At 50.5% G+C, this 11,648-nt stretch overlaps 5 protein-coding genes across 5 annotated transcripts; 2 read left to right on the plus strand and 3 right to left on the minus strand.

Annotated features, from left to right (window-relative positions):
- Nucleotides 1-312: 312 nt before the first annotated feature.
- On the minus strand, nt 313-1,871 carry N7498_009977 (fungal specific transcription factor domain-containing protein; the record flags this gene model as incomplete). Its single annotated transcript, XM_058457033.1, has 4 exons — nt 313-676; nt 726-817; nt 876-1,487; nt 1,539-1,871. 4 exons carry the CDS (start codon nt 1,869-1,871, stop codon nt 313-315), a joined length of 1,401 nt encoding a protein of 466 aa, XP_058303932.1.
- A 1,275-nt stretch (nt 1,872-3,146) lies between these two features.
- On the minus strand, nt 3,147-5,142 carry N7498_009978 (uncharacterized protein; the record flags this gene model as incomplete). Its single annotated transcript, XM_058457034.1, has 8 exons — nt 3,147-3,322; nt 3,378-3,438; nt 3,490-3,646; nt 3,704-3,801; nt 3,854-4,045; nt 4,101-4,510; nt 4,576-4,665; nt 4,749-5,142. The coding sequence occupies 8 exons, from the start codon at nt 5,140-5,142 to the stop codon at nt 3,147-3,149; spliced, it is 1,578 nt and encodes a 525-aa protein (XP_058303933.1).
- Nucleotides 5,143-5,993: 851 nt separating this feature from the next.
- On the minus strand, nt 5,994-7,856 carry N7498_009979 (fungal specific transcription factor domain-containing protein; the record flags this gene model as incomplete). The annotated part of the gene is made up of 4 exons (XM_058457035.1): nt 5,994-6,422; nt 6,472-7,379; nt 7,436-7,764; nt 7,831-7,856. 4 exons carry the CDS (start codon nt 7,854-7,856, stop codon nt 5,994-5,996), a joined length of 1,692 nt encoding a protein of 563 aa, XP_058303934.1.
- A 760-nt stretch (nt 7,857-8,616) lies between these two features.
- On the plus strand, nt 8,617-9,026 carry N7498_009980 (uncharacterized protein; the record flags this gene model as incomplete). Its single annotated transcript, XM_058457036.1, has 2 exons — nt 8,617-8,656; nt 8,749-9,026. The coding sequence occupies 2 exons, from the start codon at nt 8,617-8,619 to the stop codon at nt 9,024-9,026; spliced, it is 318 nt and encodes a 105-aa protein (XP_058303935.1).
- A 1,647-nt stretch (nt 9,027-10,673) lies between these two features.
- Nucleotides 10,674-11,580, plus strand: N7498_009981 (uncharacterized protein; the record flags this gene model as incomplete). The annotated part of the gene is made up of 2 exons (XM_058457037.1): nt 10,674-10,787; nt 10,849-11,580. 2 exons carry the CDS (start codon nt 10,674-10,676, stop codon nt 11,578-11,580), a joined length of 846 nt encoding a protein of 281 aa, XP_058303936.1.
- Nucleotides 11,581-11,648: the final 68 nt, after the last annotated feature.

Raw genomic sequence — 11,648 nt, forward strand, 5'->3', positions numbered from 1 at the left:
TCGCATGTCAGCTCGATAGACCAAACAGCTGAACTAGATCTCGAATCTCTTTGAACAGCGCTCGATGTTTCTAGGCACATTTTTTAAAATTACCTCTAACAGCATGGGAGATCAAAGACATCGGAAACATTTCTGTTGCTTCCATTACATATCCCGCTCAGAAAATAAGCAGAGTATACCCTAGTCTCAACCTATTTCGCCTTTCCACCCACCAAATCCGCTACTTCAATACATCATACATCAAATAGATTGCTCCTCTAAACCCTCTATGTCATTAAAACTATTTACAATATCAAATAATTACCCAAACCTTTATTCAAAAGCTAGAGGCAAGAACCCCTCCGAATGAGAATTATCAAGCGGCCACGGCCAATCATTCAGCAGCTCCGGCGGCAACTGGAACTGCAGCATCTGGTCATTCATTCCCGCCGCGGTACCAACTGTTGGCCCTGGGGCACTATGGGCGTATGTGGGTGGTTGCAGAACATGCTCCGGTTTGACATTCATGTTCATGGCATTGCCATTTGGAGGAGGCGGAGCTGTCGAGACGTTGAGGAGGCGTGATGTGCGCATGTAGCCGTCGATTCGGTCGACCTGGGACCGGAGACGTTCGCTAGCGCCTGCTGCGCGGTAGAGACCGCATTCGAGGCGGTGGAGGAGATCGGCCATTTCGAGGCTGGTGATAGAGTCAGTAAGAGTGTATTCGTGGGTTTCAAAAGACTTACAGTAATGTGCGGACCCGGAGGTAGGATGCATCTGATAGACTACCTTCCATGACCGAGCCGAGTATATACCCGATTCCACCGAGATGATGAAGCTGAAGATTTGATATATGAGCATGGCGAAAAAAAGGACATTATTGGAGGGAAACATACCAAGGGTGAGCTAATAGCTTTCAAGTACTCCACCGGCACCTTAGAAAAGACACTGAGCAACTCGCCGGCCACATCACATTTCCGATCTACTCCAATCTCCTCCGCTGACAAAAGCACCATCCGAAGCAGCTGCAGTGTTGCCTGGATATTGGCTGACTGGAAACCGAACAGATCCCTCATCGTATCACCCGTCGTAGGCGGAGTTTCGCGAAACTGCGACGGCAGCGCAGAGTACATAGAGAGAACGCGTTCCATGACTGCGGGCTCCGACATGGAAGCCGGGCTGAAAAGAGACCAGACCTCCTGTGTTCCGTTGGCGGAGGAGAACTTCCGTCTTGTGCCGTCCACCACGTGCTCCAAAATGCGGTATAGGTCGGTTGTGAAATTCCATCCTTGAATCCAGCACAAAGGTTGTCTTGAGACGACGGATACGGGGCTCTGGCTCATGGTGCTCGATCCGGGTGATACTGGTTGCATGGTATAGCCTTGTGCGGTGATGTAATGGTCGTCGACCTCGGTGGGATACCGCACGAGGGAATGAGCCTCGCGGTATCGTATCACGCCTCCCCATACAATGGTCGAGTAAATATCGAGTGTGTAGATCGACCAAAACTTTGGTTTGGTCAGCCGAGCGCAATCTTTTGCCGGGTTAAAAGGACATACCAATCTCCGCCTTTCCTCTACCTCAATGGGACTTATATCCTTGGGCCAGAGCTTTTCATCATGGAACCCTTCCATGGTTGTTAGAGTATGGTACATGCCAGAGTATTTCTGCATGTTCTTGATCTGGCCGTTCTGGAGACTGGCGATTGCAAGGATGGCACATGCGCGCATATAATTCATCCCCTTTGCAGCTGCAAGGTCTCGAGGTAATGAATCCTTGGCTGCTGCATAGAATGCGTCTGAAGGAGGCTCCAGAAGTTCTTCTCGGCGCCACCTGGTAGTGTACAGTGCCCCATCGCGTGCGCGACCGGATGCCAAGCAACATACAGCCATGGTGGAGGCAAAAAGGCCTTGGTTATGAAGGTGCTCCCGATTGTTTACCCTCTCTATAAAAGATGGCTTGTGAAAAAGGGGAAAGCTAAATGACCTCGTCAGTAGATGAGTTGGCAGGCGGCAGGAATGTCGAATCCCTACATTGGATAGACAATTTCAAAATACACTTGTACAAGGTTCCTGATCTGTTGGTCACTTGCGATGGCAAATGCCTTCCAAGAGTTGCGTAGTGCACCATCATCATCGTACCCCTCAGCCGTCGACCAACCTTGATTAAAAGAAATCCAGGGATCCCCAGTCAGGAACGGTCGGGAAGCCGAGTCCTGGTGTACGGAGCTCCTAGAAGCAGAGGATCCCGAGCCTCTCCCCTGAAAAGGGGTTTGGCCGGTCGGCGAATTCTCCATCACCGGCTTAGCAAAGGGTACATCCTGAGTAGCGACCCTAGTGCCAGCCTTGACGCCCCGTCTTTTAGCTGGGCGATCAAAGGTACACGCGACATCAAAGTCGACGCAGTTCTGGCACCGGCCTAGCGAATCTGCGCTCCTACTGCATTTGATGCTGCGCCTATTGCAGAAGTCGCCTAAACGGCAATACAGTCAGTTGAGCCGTCTCACATCCGGGGATCCGCCGAACGCCAAGTGGAGCAGGGTTCACGGGCAACGCGGGGGAAGAGGCGTCTTACAAGCCTTGGAGACACGCTGAAGCTTTCGCGGTTTCTGCGACATTCAATCGGGATTCATGCCAACGCGGTCACAAAACTGGATCTGACCGGCGCCACGAAATGGGGGGGCCGGATTGGAGAGAGTTGGGGTTCTGCCTCGGGGGTGTCTCTCGTGGGTCGATCTGCGCGCAGTGAAGTGGAAGAATGGAAAAAAGGATGAAAGGCAGACCAACGAATCCAGTGTTATTTAGATGCTCCAATCAATGCTCGACCATCGAGTCATCGAATCGAGTCTATCGAATCATGAAGATGTGCGCAAAGTAACTTAAAGAGACCCCCACGACGCTGAGTCAGCATAATGTCATTGACGACGATTCTCGGCGAATCGGCAATCCTGTTTACGGGGGGGGGTATTGTGGAGGATCGAACATCAAATATCAAGCATCTGTCTATATGTCTAATGATTGTCATGAAATGCTAGTCAGTACATGATGTTTGCAACGCCGTGTCCGCGTCGTAGGCAATGATTAATATACAATGCATTATGTCGTCAAATATGCAATGGGGAATGGGCTACCACACAAACTGTGACTGCGTATTCCGGCTCCGATATGTCATTTGGTGTGTTCGGATTTGTCGGCACTGAAAGATTCGCGTTTGGTGACTCCGTGCTCTGCCAGAACGTCGCCGTGAAGCTTATAGGCTTCTTCCATTCTCCAGTGGAAGGGGCTGGAAGTTGAGAAGAGGCCTTCGATGGACTCGAGAGAGCGGTTGCGGGTTTCAGGATAGACTGATGACTTGGTTAGCTCGTGCATGCAACAATGCTTATCCGAAATTCTGCGTACAGAGAAAGACAATGGGGATCCAGAGCAAATTCAGCCCAGCAAAGAGGAAATAGGTACGGCTCTGAGTCTGTGTTAGCTTCTCTAGCGAAAATGGATTTGGTACAACACTCACGCGTATGCCCCCAAACATGATAGGGTTGACAAGAGTGGTCATTCCCACGCCAATGGCCCAGCCAGTGATCCCGAACCCGTTGCCCTGGGCCCTCAGGTCACTCGGGAAGATCTCCGTGGGTACTAAAAAAGCAACGGTACCCCAAGTGGCAGCATAACTAAGTACTTGATTTTAGCATCTGATTCAAGGGGTGAAGAGTCTAACCACAGCATACCCTAAGTTAAACAGGAACAGCATCGTTATGGCGCCAAGAGCATACTGAGCCGCCTTGTCGGGTTGATGGAAAAGCGAAACTTCGTACAAAGCACCGGCCTAGGGAAGGATCAGCATCCAAGAAAGGCTTGAATCAGACACGCAAACTCACGATCAAGTTTACCGCGAACAGAAGGGCAGCTCCCCCTATGAGGCAGGCTCGACGGCCGAGGCGGTCTATAATTTGGGCACTGATGATGGTGCCGAGAATCCCAATTGTATTCACAGCTCCTGCTAGAGCGTTCTGTTTTATCTCACTGTAGCCCGCCTCCTCAAGAAGAACAGGGGCGTAAGCAGTGACAGCCTGTATTCATCTGGGTCAGTGACTGGGCACGCACGGTGGCTTTATCTAGTCTTACCGTGATACCCGTCCAAGAAGCCATGATCTGAAGCCACATACACAGCCATGCTCGACGGCCCAAGTTCGTGCCGGGCCGCCCACTCATTCCGAGTAGAATCTTCGCAAATTGGAGCGGCGAGCTTGGCTTGCTGCCTTCTGCAGTGGTCACAATCTCCAAATATTCCCGATCGATCTCGTCCGCGCTCGATCGATCTTTACGTAACCGCCTCAGTAGATCGTGAGCTTCTTCTTTCCGACCTACCGAGGCCAGATAACGGGGGCTATCTGGCAACATCTTGATAAACAGGACCAGGATCAACGCTGGAAAACACTGGAAAGCCAGCGGAAACCGCCACCGAACACCCGAGTACCCATCGTGGACAAATGAGAGGCCAAAGGCAAGCCAATACCCAACCGAAATTCCTAGATCTGTGACGGGTCAGCCCAGCCCCCCTTGCTTCCTTCGTGTGTCAAGAGTCGAGATCGGGGCTTACAGTTGGCAATAAATACATAACCGAGGAAGCCGCCCCGATGGTTGGCGGCTGAGGTTTCAGAGACCAAGACAGGGGTGATACCGGTCAAAGCTACGGAGTACAGCACGAGTCAGTTATCAGGTCACAAAATGGGGCTTCAGCCTTGGCTAAAGGGCACTAGCAGGGATGCTCACCACCGGTGCCAATGCCGGTTACCACTCTAGCACAGATCATAAAATTGGAATTCTGTGCGGCCGATTGCAGGGCTCCTCCCACCAGAGCAAACAAGGATCCAGCCAGTAGACCGTTGATGCGTCCAACTCGATCTGCAAGCCACCCTCCAGCAAAGCAGCCGAAAATCGCCCCCAAGTAGTACACACTGACAATGCCTCCCTGATGCGTGGTGTTCGTAATCGTCCCGTCAGGTTTGCCGATGCCGACGAGGGTCACATAGGTGGGCGAGGCGTTAACGCCACCCATGACGCCCTGATCGTAGCCCTCGAAGAAGATGGAGATAAGCGAGAAGGTTTGGATAGCGAGATTAAGCTGGCGGGGCGAGAGCGTCCGCCATAGCGTCGTGTAAGCCATGGCCCCCGTGCAGCATCAAAGCGCCCCAATAGCGGCACGGCGCGTCGACGATCGTTCGTTTATGGGGCTCCCGTTATTTGAGACACGCAGATGGGGCACGATCATCTGGTATGGAGCTTTGGGAATCGCGGGGGAAGGAACCACTCTCAAGCGCGTAACCTTTTAGGATTGGCCCCATCCGACTTTTCGTTGCATTAGTTTCGCCTCTAAATAGCCGTTTTGCCGATCGTCCCCTTCCACTGCCACAACCTGATGGGTCGATCACAACCTAGGACGCAGCGCACCGGAATCTGATCTCGCCAAATCCCTAGTGGGTTCCTTATAGGCGACCGAGAACATTTGACCCCGGGACAGGCTCTCAAAGCTGATTTCGACTTAGACCATTTGTACTCGTATTCATTGAATGCAATCCCTTCGTAATTTGCTTGATGTCTATCTAGCTTTACCAGTATGGGTTCAGCAACGCCTAACGAGATCCCTGGCCATGCCTTGGATATTACCGTCCTTGGTCTCAATAGCGGGAAGTCGATGGCGAGCAGCAAACCCACCCTACACCCACCCTTATAACCCTTAAAGAAATACCCAGAGGAGGCTCAGGTCTAAGATAATAAGGTGTTCGGGTCCATTTGTAATATTTATTTGGTCCGACTGCATATGCGTCGCATGGCACAGGTCGGGCTAGCATCGTGTTCTCCTGAGATTCATGACTTTTATTAGAGGAAAGCGTAGACAGTTAAGAGTCTGACAATTTACTCTTATCCCATCAATGGGATGTCTTAATTTCCCTGCGATGAAAGATAAAAGGGCTGACCACATGGATATGTATTTTATCTGAAGACACCCAGACTGAATTACTCATGCATAGAATTCAACTCAGTATCCCAATCCCATCCAGGAGACTTTCCATCATCCGAAGCAATAGGAGACATCGCAGAAAGTGGAAAGCGAACCAAAATGTCAGGATCCACATTTGCAGAGTGGGATCCTTTATGGACGATGAGATCAGGCATGCTCACTCCGAGCGTCATCTCATCAGCCAAAGAAGGTGATGAAGGAGTCAAGTATCCATGTGTTTTATCAAGAACATCTGAGAAGTTATCTGGATCCGATGGCATCAGATCAAAGACAGGGTTCTGAGGGTCCATCATTGTCCAATAGTCCACTACCGATCTGAGGATTGTCATTTCGGTCTCGGTGAGTTCTTCGATTCGCGGGTTGTTGTGGAGGAGTATGTCACTGTATCGTGCACATTGGAAGGCGAAGGCTTTTAATGCGTTTGCCTGTGGTCAATTAGCAAAAGTTTCGGTAGACGGATAGAGGTATACTTACCATCATCTGAGCATTTTCCCATAACTCAGAAATCTCCCCTAAATAGTAGAGCGACGTTTTCAGGTACTCTGCTGAACTTCTACTGATAGACACATCGCTACTGTGAAGATGCAGCGCATGTATGGTACTAGCCACCAGAATGCAGTAGCTGTAAACAGATGGAACTGGCATATATCCAGCAGCCTTTGCCTCAACCAGCACCGTAACCAGAGATCCAGCATGTATCAAAGACGTTCTGCGGGTTTCTTCTAACCAAGCAGACGGCCTGTCAGAGCCAGACAAGGACTGCAGTTTCATGCCGAGAAGAAACGGATGGCTGAGAATGCAATGGGAAAGATGATATAAGGTGTGTGAGAGAACCATATGTGCAATCTGTTCACGATCCCCATCCGGCATTTCACTTGGAGAGCGAGACCGTCCCGGCTCGGCAATGACGGGGCTATTCTTCACAGCCAGCTCCTTCAAAAATTCCAGGTCGGAGTAAATGGAGCCATACTCTGAGCCGGGATGCCACGGTTCTTCTGCGTTGGAGTCCTTGTTCATCATGCATTTGACCGTTCGCCCGAGAGCGGCTGCTAAGGCGATGCTGATACCGAACATTCCGGGTCTGAAAGTCATATTTCGAACCTTGTCATCCAGAAGTCCACTTAAAGTAATAGATGCCGCCCGTTTTCCCGGACCATGGTATGTCGGCAGGTTGAGAAGGCAGTCCGAGTCTTTGATAGCCGGTGGCCTTTGAAATGAACAACACACGAAGCGATCCAGGAGATATAACGACCAGAAGAGGTTCCGACGCTCTTCTCGCTCAATCTCACTGAGACAAGTGCTAGGTTCCAACATCATCTGCAAATCTTGACTGATCCGGACTGCCATTCCAATTTTTACCCATGCACTTCGACGCCGACCGGCTGCTCGAGCTATTAGCACAGAACTATTTTTTCACTCGGTTTCCGGGGGTTCCTACCAGTCGCGTCGATCACTGCCAGCAGCGCGAGGGCTTGAATAACAGAAACATCATCATTTTCACCCAGTGCATCTGGCGAAGTCGTGATCAACTCCCACGCACATCGCGCATAATCATCGATCGTGCTCTGTTTTCGTTCTTTCCATTGCGATCGGGACGAATAACGGGTGGCGGTAGCGATTAGGGCAAGTCGAAGGTACAAGGGTACTTGGTTTCTTGTCGCCTTGTGATGAAAGAGCTCTGCATTGAAAAATCCGTAGGGCTTGTTGTGACAATGGCGGAAGTATATGTCGCACGCTTCGAGGAAGATTTTGTCGGGGGTAGGTGAGCTTCACGTAGTAAGATCGTCAGTTTCACCCTTTCAAACTGAAAGTGAAGCACAGCGGGGGATGTACCTGGGGACGCGATTATGGATAGCCATTGTGGGTTCGGGAACGCAAGGCTGGTCAACTTCCCCCAAGAGCGAATCCCCAGCTATGTATTTGGCATATTCACATTCCAGAGAAGATTTGTGCGCAACCCCATGACCACAGAAAACTTAGAATCCTGGCGGGCCCGGTGCCCCGGTTTAAAGAGCGAGGACAGAGATTATATTACTCAATTCTATCCTTGTTGGTGGCACTGGAGCCAGGGGCCGGGCCAAGTGGGGTTTTATCCCGCATTGATGATTCTCCGCGTTTAGCCGTCCCCGACGGCCTCGCGGTGGAACCCGTCTTGGGAATAACTTCGCGTATCAGCCGTAAGCCCATAGAAAGAGCAGCAGGAATGAGGAGCCGTATTGTGTTGTTAATCAAGCCGGACAAAATGGGACATGGCAGTGCAACTAGAATAGATTATGAGGAAGATCAACATGTCTCACTTCTTGCTCGGCCTATCTCCACAGTTCTGTTCAGCGCTATCGCGCCATCCCGTGCCAAAGGCGCCGTTTTCTTCAGATACTTGCCGGGATACGGCCCGACAGATGTCGGGAACCTTAGGATCAAGCGTCGGTTTCTCTATAGGGATTGGAGGAAGGCTGGCGATAGGGGCCCGAAGGGGCCGTTGGCCTTTTGGACTCCACACTACATATTCCGAGTAGTCCATGTAGGAGGGGGCCGACTCACGTACCGTCTATGCTTCTCTCACCCCTTATAAAAACATCAAAGTTACAGAAGCCTGCATAACCCAGAACTATTGTTACTATGTCTCTCAAGGTGCTCATCTACGCGTACCGCAAACCCGGCATCTCCCTCGAAGAGTTATAGAAAGACTACGAAACTCGCGTCGGTCTCGTGAAATATATCTCTGGTGACGATTTCTCACTTTCCCGCAAGCGCAGCTATATTGCCCGCAGCATGTTGAGGTGTCCCCCGAAGGCGCGACTACGCGCAATGCCACTACTCCAGCCACTGTGATTGTTGGCCAACAATCCGACTACGACTTTGATGCCTATGCCGAGCTCACTTTTGTGGATCAAGCTGCCTTTCAGGCCTTCGGGGCTAAGATTTATGCCCCTGAAGCTGCGACTCAGATTCCTGCAGATGAAGAGAGGCTTGATAAGTCGCAACTGGCTATTGCGATGCTGGGGGATGGGACCGAGATGATTAAGTGAGCAAGGCATGAATACTGGTTGAAATGGAATTGGAGCTTCCTTGGATATAGACGTGGGCTCTATGACAACTACTTAGCCGAATAGCCGTGTTAGTTACCGTTATTAGACATCAGCCTGAGAAATGAGCCCGATATCCTCGCCGCCTTCATTTTTGACGACCACTATCCACAGTTGTTGTCGCCATATTCTCGCATGAACGGATATCCAGCTGCGGTTACTCTCGTCTTAATAGGGAGTAAGTATAAGCAAATATTAGGCTGTACATTTACAGATACAGATCGACTCCTGGTCCCGGCAGGGAAAAAAGCCCACGGTTAGCTAAGAAAAATCATGGCTCACTCATTTTCGGAAGGTGCACTGGCGCGTCAAGAGCCTTTCATATAATTGTTCGTCGACATATTGATGCGTGGGGTCCACGAGCATAAAACACCCGGAACAATTGATCTGCTGCCTAGGTTCATCAGCGCGGCAATGGACATGATACTGGACGTATCATTCGGTCCTCGGGATATTTGGAGAACACTGTAGACGGAGGGCTGCACCCATGGGTGAAGCTGATGAGCTCAAGCTTAGCGACGATTTCCTTCTTTTCTGCCGCGGAATCCGCTGGTTGGGCGGATGAGGCGCCTGGTTGATCGCTATCCCTACCGGATCGGGCGATATCGCCAAGAATTCTGCCTTGCTCAGCCCCCGGCCGTCGGGGTCTGGAACCCCCACATCGTTATCTGGCCTCCCCAAACCGCTTCTTGAAGGAAGTGCTGATGCTGCGCAATCACATCTGTCTAATGCCATCTGATACTATTATTCACGATGGTCAATACAGGTCGTCCTAGTCGCGACTGTGAAAGTTGCCGGCACAGGCGAGTGAAGGTGATTCGACAAGCTAAGATCTCATGAATACTGCTGAACAATATTAACCAAGCCCGTCTAGTGTGACCTTAACCGTCCGACATGCCGAAGGTGTCAGAAGTCTGGACGGTCGTGTGCCTATCGAAACTTGGATGATCCCCAAGTTTTGTTTCGCATCCACACTCCTGCATCTTACAATGATCGGAAACAACCCAATAGGCGTCAAGAAAGAACCAAAGATGCAGGTAAAAGAGCGACGGAATTCAGTAATCAGCAACTCACTCGAACATCGCCAGTGAGGTTGTCGGCGCTGGATCAAGAAGATCGAAGCGAAAGCCTATCTCCATTTTCAGAGTCGCCGGCACTGCCAGGCCAGATTGTGGAGACTTGGGACACGCACATTATACCGTTTATCGTGGACCAGTTCTCCTTTCCATCGACAAATGGTGGCCGTATATACGCATCTCTCGAATGTTTCCCAAACATCCTTCGCAAATCGGAGCCTGGATCGGTTCTTCAAATGACCTGTAATGCAGTGGGTTCTATTTACAAGGCGAACAGGTCTCCTTCCAATGAGTCGGTTATCTCACATCAAAGGATGTATGGAAACGCTTTACAGCAATTGCAAGTGGCGTTAAGCAACCCGAAGACGCGGAACCAGGATGATATTTTGTTGTCTGTCTGGCTTTTATGTCTCTATGAGGTCTGAAACCCTATCTGCACAAATCTCGTCAAAAGACAGCTGCTGACCTTCTCGTAAAGTTAATGTTGGGCACTCCATCGAGTTCAAAAGGTCCCATGAATTGGGGTGTTCATAGCAAAGCCCTCACAGAACTATTACGCTCGAGAGGTCAGCAACAATTCAGAACCAAGACTGGTCGTCAATTGTTTCAACTATCCTACCATTACATCGTGTGTGATGACTGCCACTGATATCTCGCATGAAATAATGAGCTAATACCTTGGTTCTTAGCAAATCCAATCCCTCCTGACAGGCTCAGGCCCCGCACCGGAAGCGCGCGAATGGTTCGATGCCATGAAATCAAGCGCCGACGGTAAAGAGTACATTTTCATGCCGTCGTTCGATTGCGGCGACCAAGCTGCACGAATTTTCAAGAACGCAACATCGTCTTTTGACCAAGCCAACTCCGCCGCCGAACAGCTCGCCGCAATTGAAAACACATTCCAGGCCTGCAAGGCCCTCGAAAGGTCGATGCAAAAACCATTAAACGATTTTCTATCCAGCTTCATATTCGGCACCCCGGTTGACTTGCCAGCAAAAGAAAACGAGAGCAAATCAGTCCTGCGTATCCGCAACCATCACGACACCTGCATGCTTCGTCTCTACTCAATACTGCTGGAACTCATTCTGCAAGCCACAAGCCAGCCGGATATCTCAAATGAATCCGTCGGTCGTCTGATAGAGCTGCAACAAGCTTGCGTGGAGGAATCACAATTCTGCATATGTCGTATTCTTGGGGCTCTGCCCCAATTTCTGACGACAGGGCATGAGTTGAATCTTCCGACATGGGCGGATACTCTGAGATTGCTGTGGCCGTTGAGGGGGATTCTCTGCTCGCCGGCTGCGCAGGAGACGCAGAGGTGGATGGCGAAAGCGGCTTTACGAACTATTGCTTATGAAGGAGGAATCATGCAGGCCGTGGGGTCTTTCTTCAGTAATATTACAATTTATGAGAGTCCATAGTTTGAGAAATGATATAAATACACACCATGTCCATGATGGGAAGATTGAGATGTCGAAGGGGAGATAAG

The sequence above is a fragment of the Penicillium cinerascens genome (genome assembly GCF_028974065.1).
Source record: "Penicillium cinerascens strain IBT 15544 chromosome Unknown scaffold_4_segment0_segment1, whole genome shotgun sequence".
Classification (NCBI taxonomy): domain Eukaryota; kingdom Fungi; phylum Ascomycota; class Eurotiomycetes; order Eurotiales; family Aspergillaceae; genus Penicillium; species Penicillium cinerascens.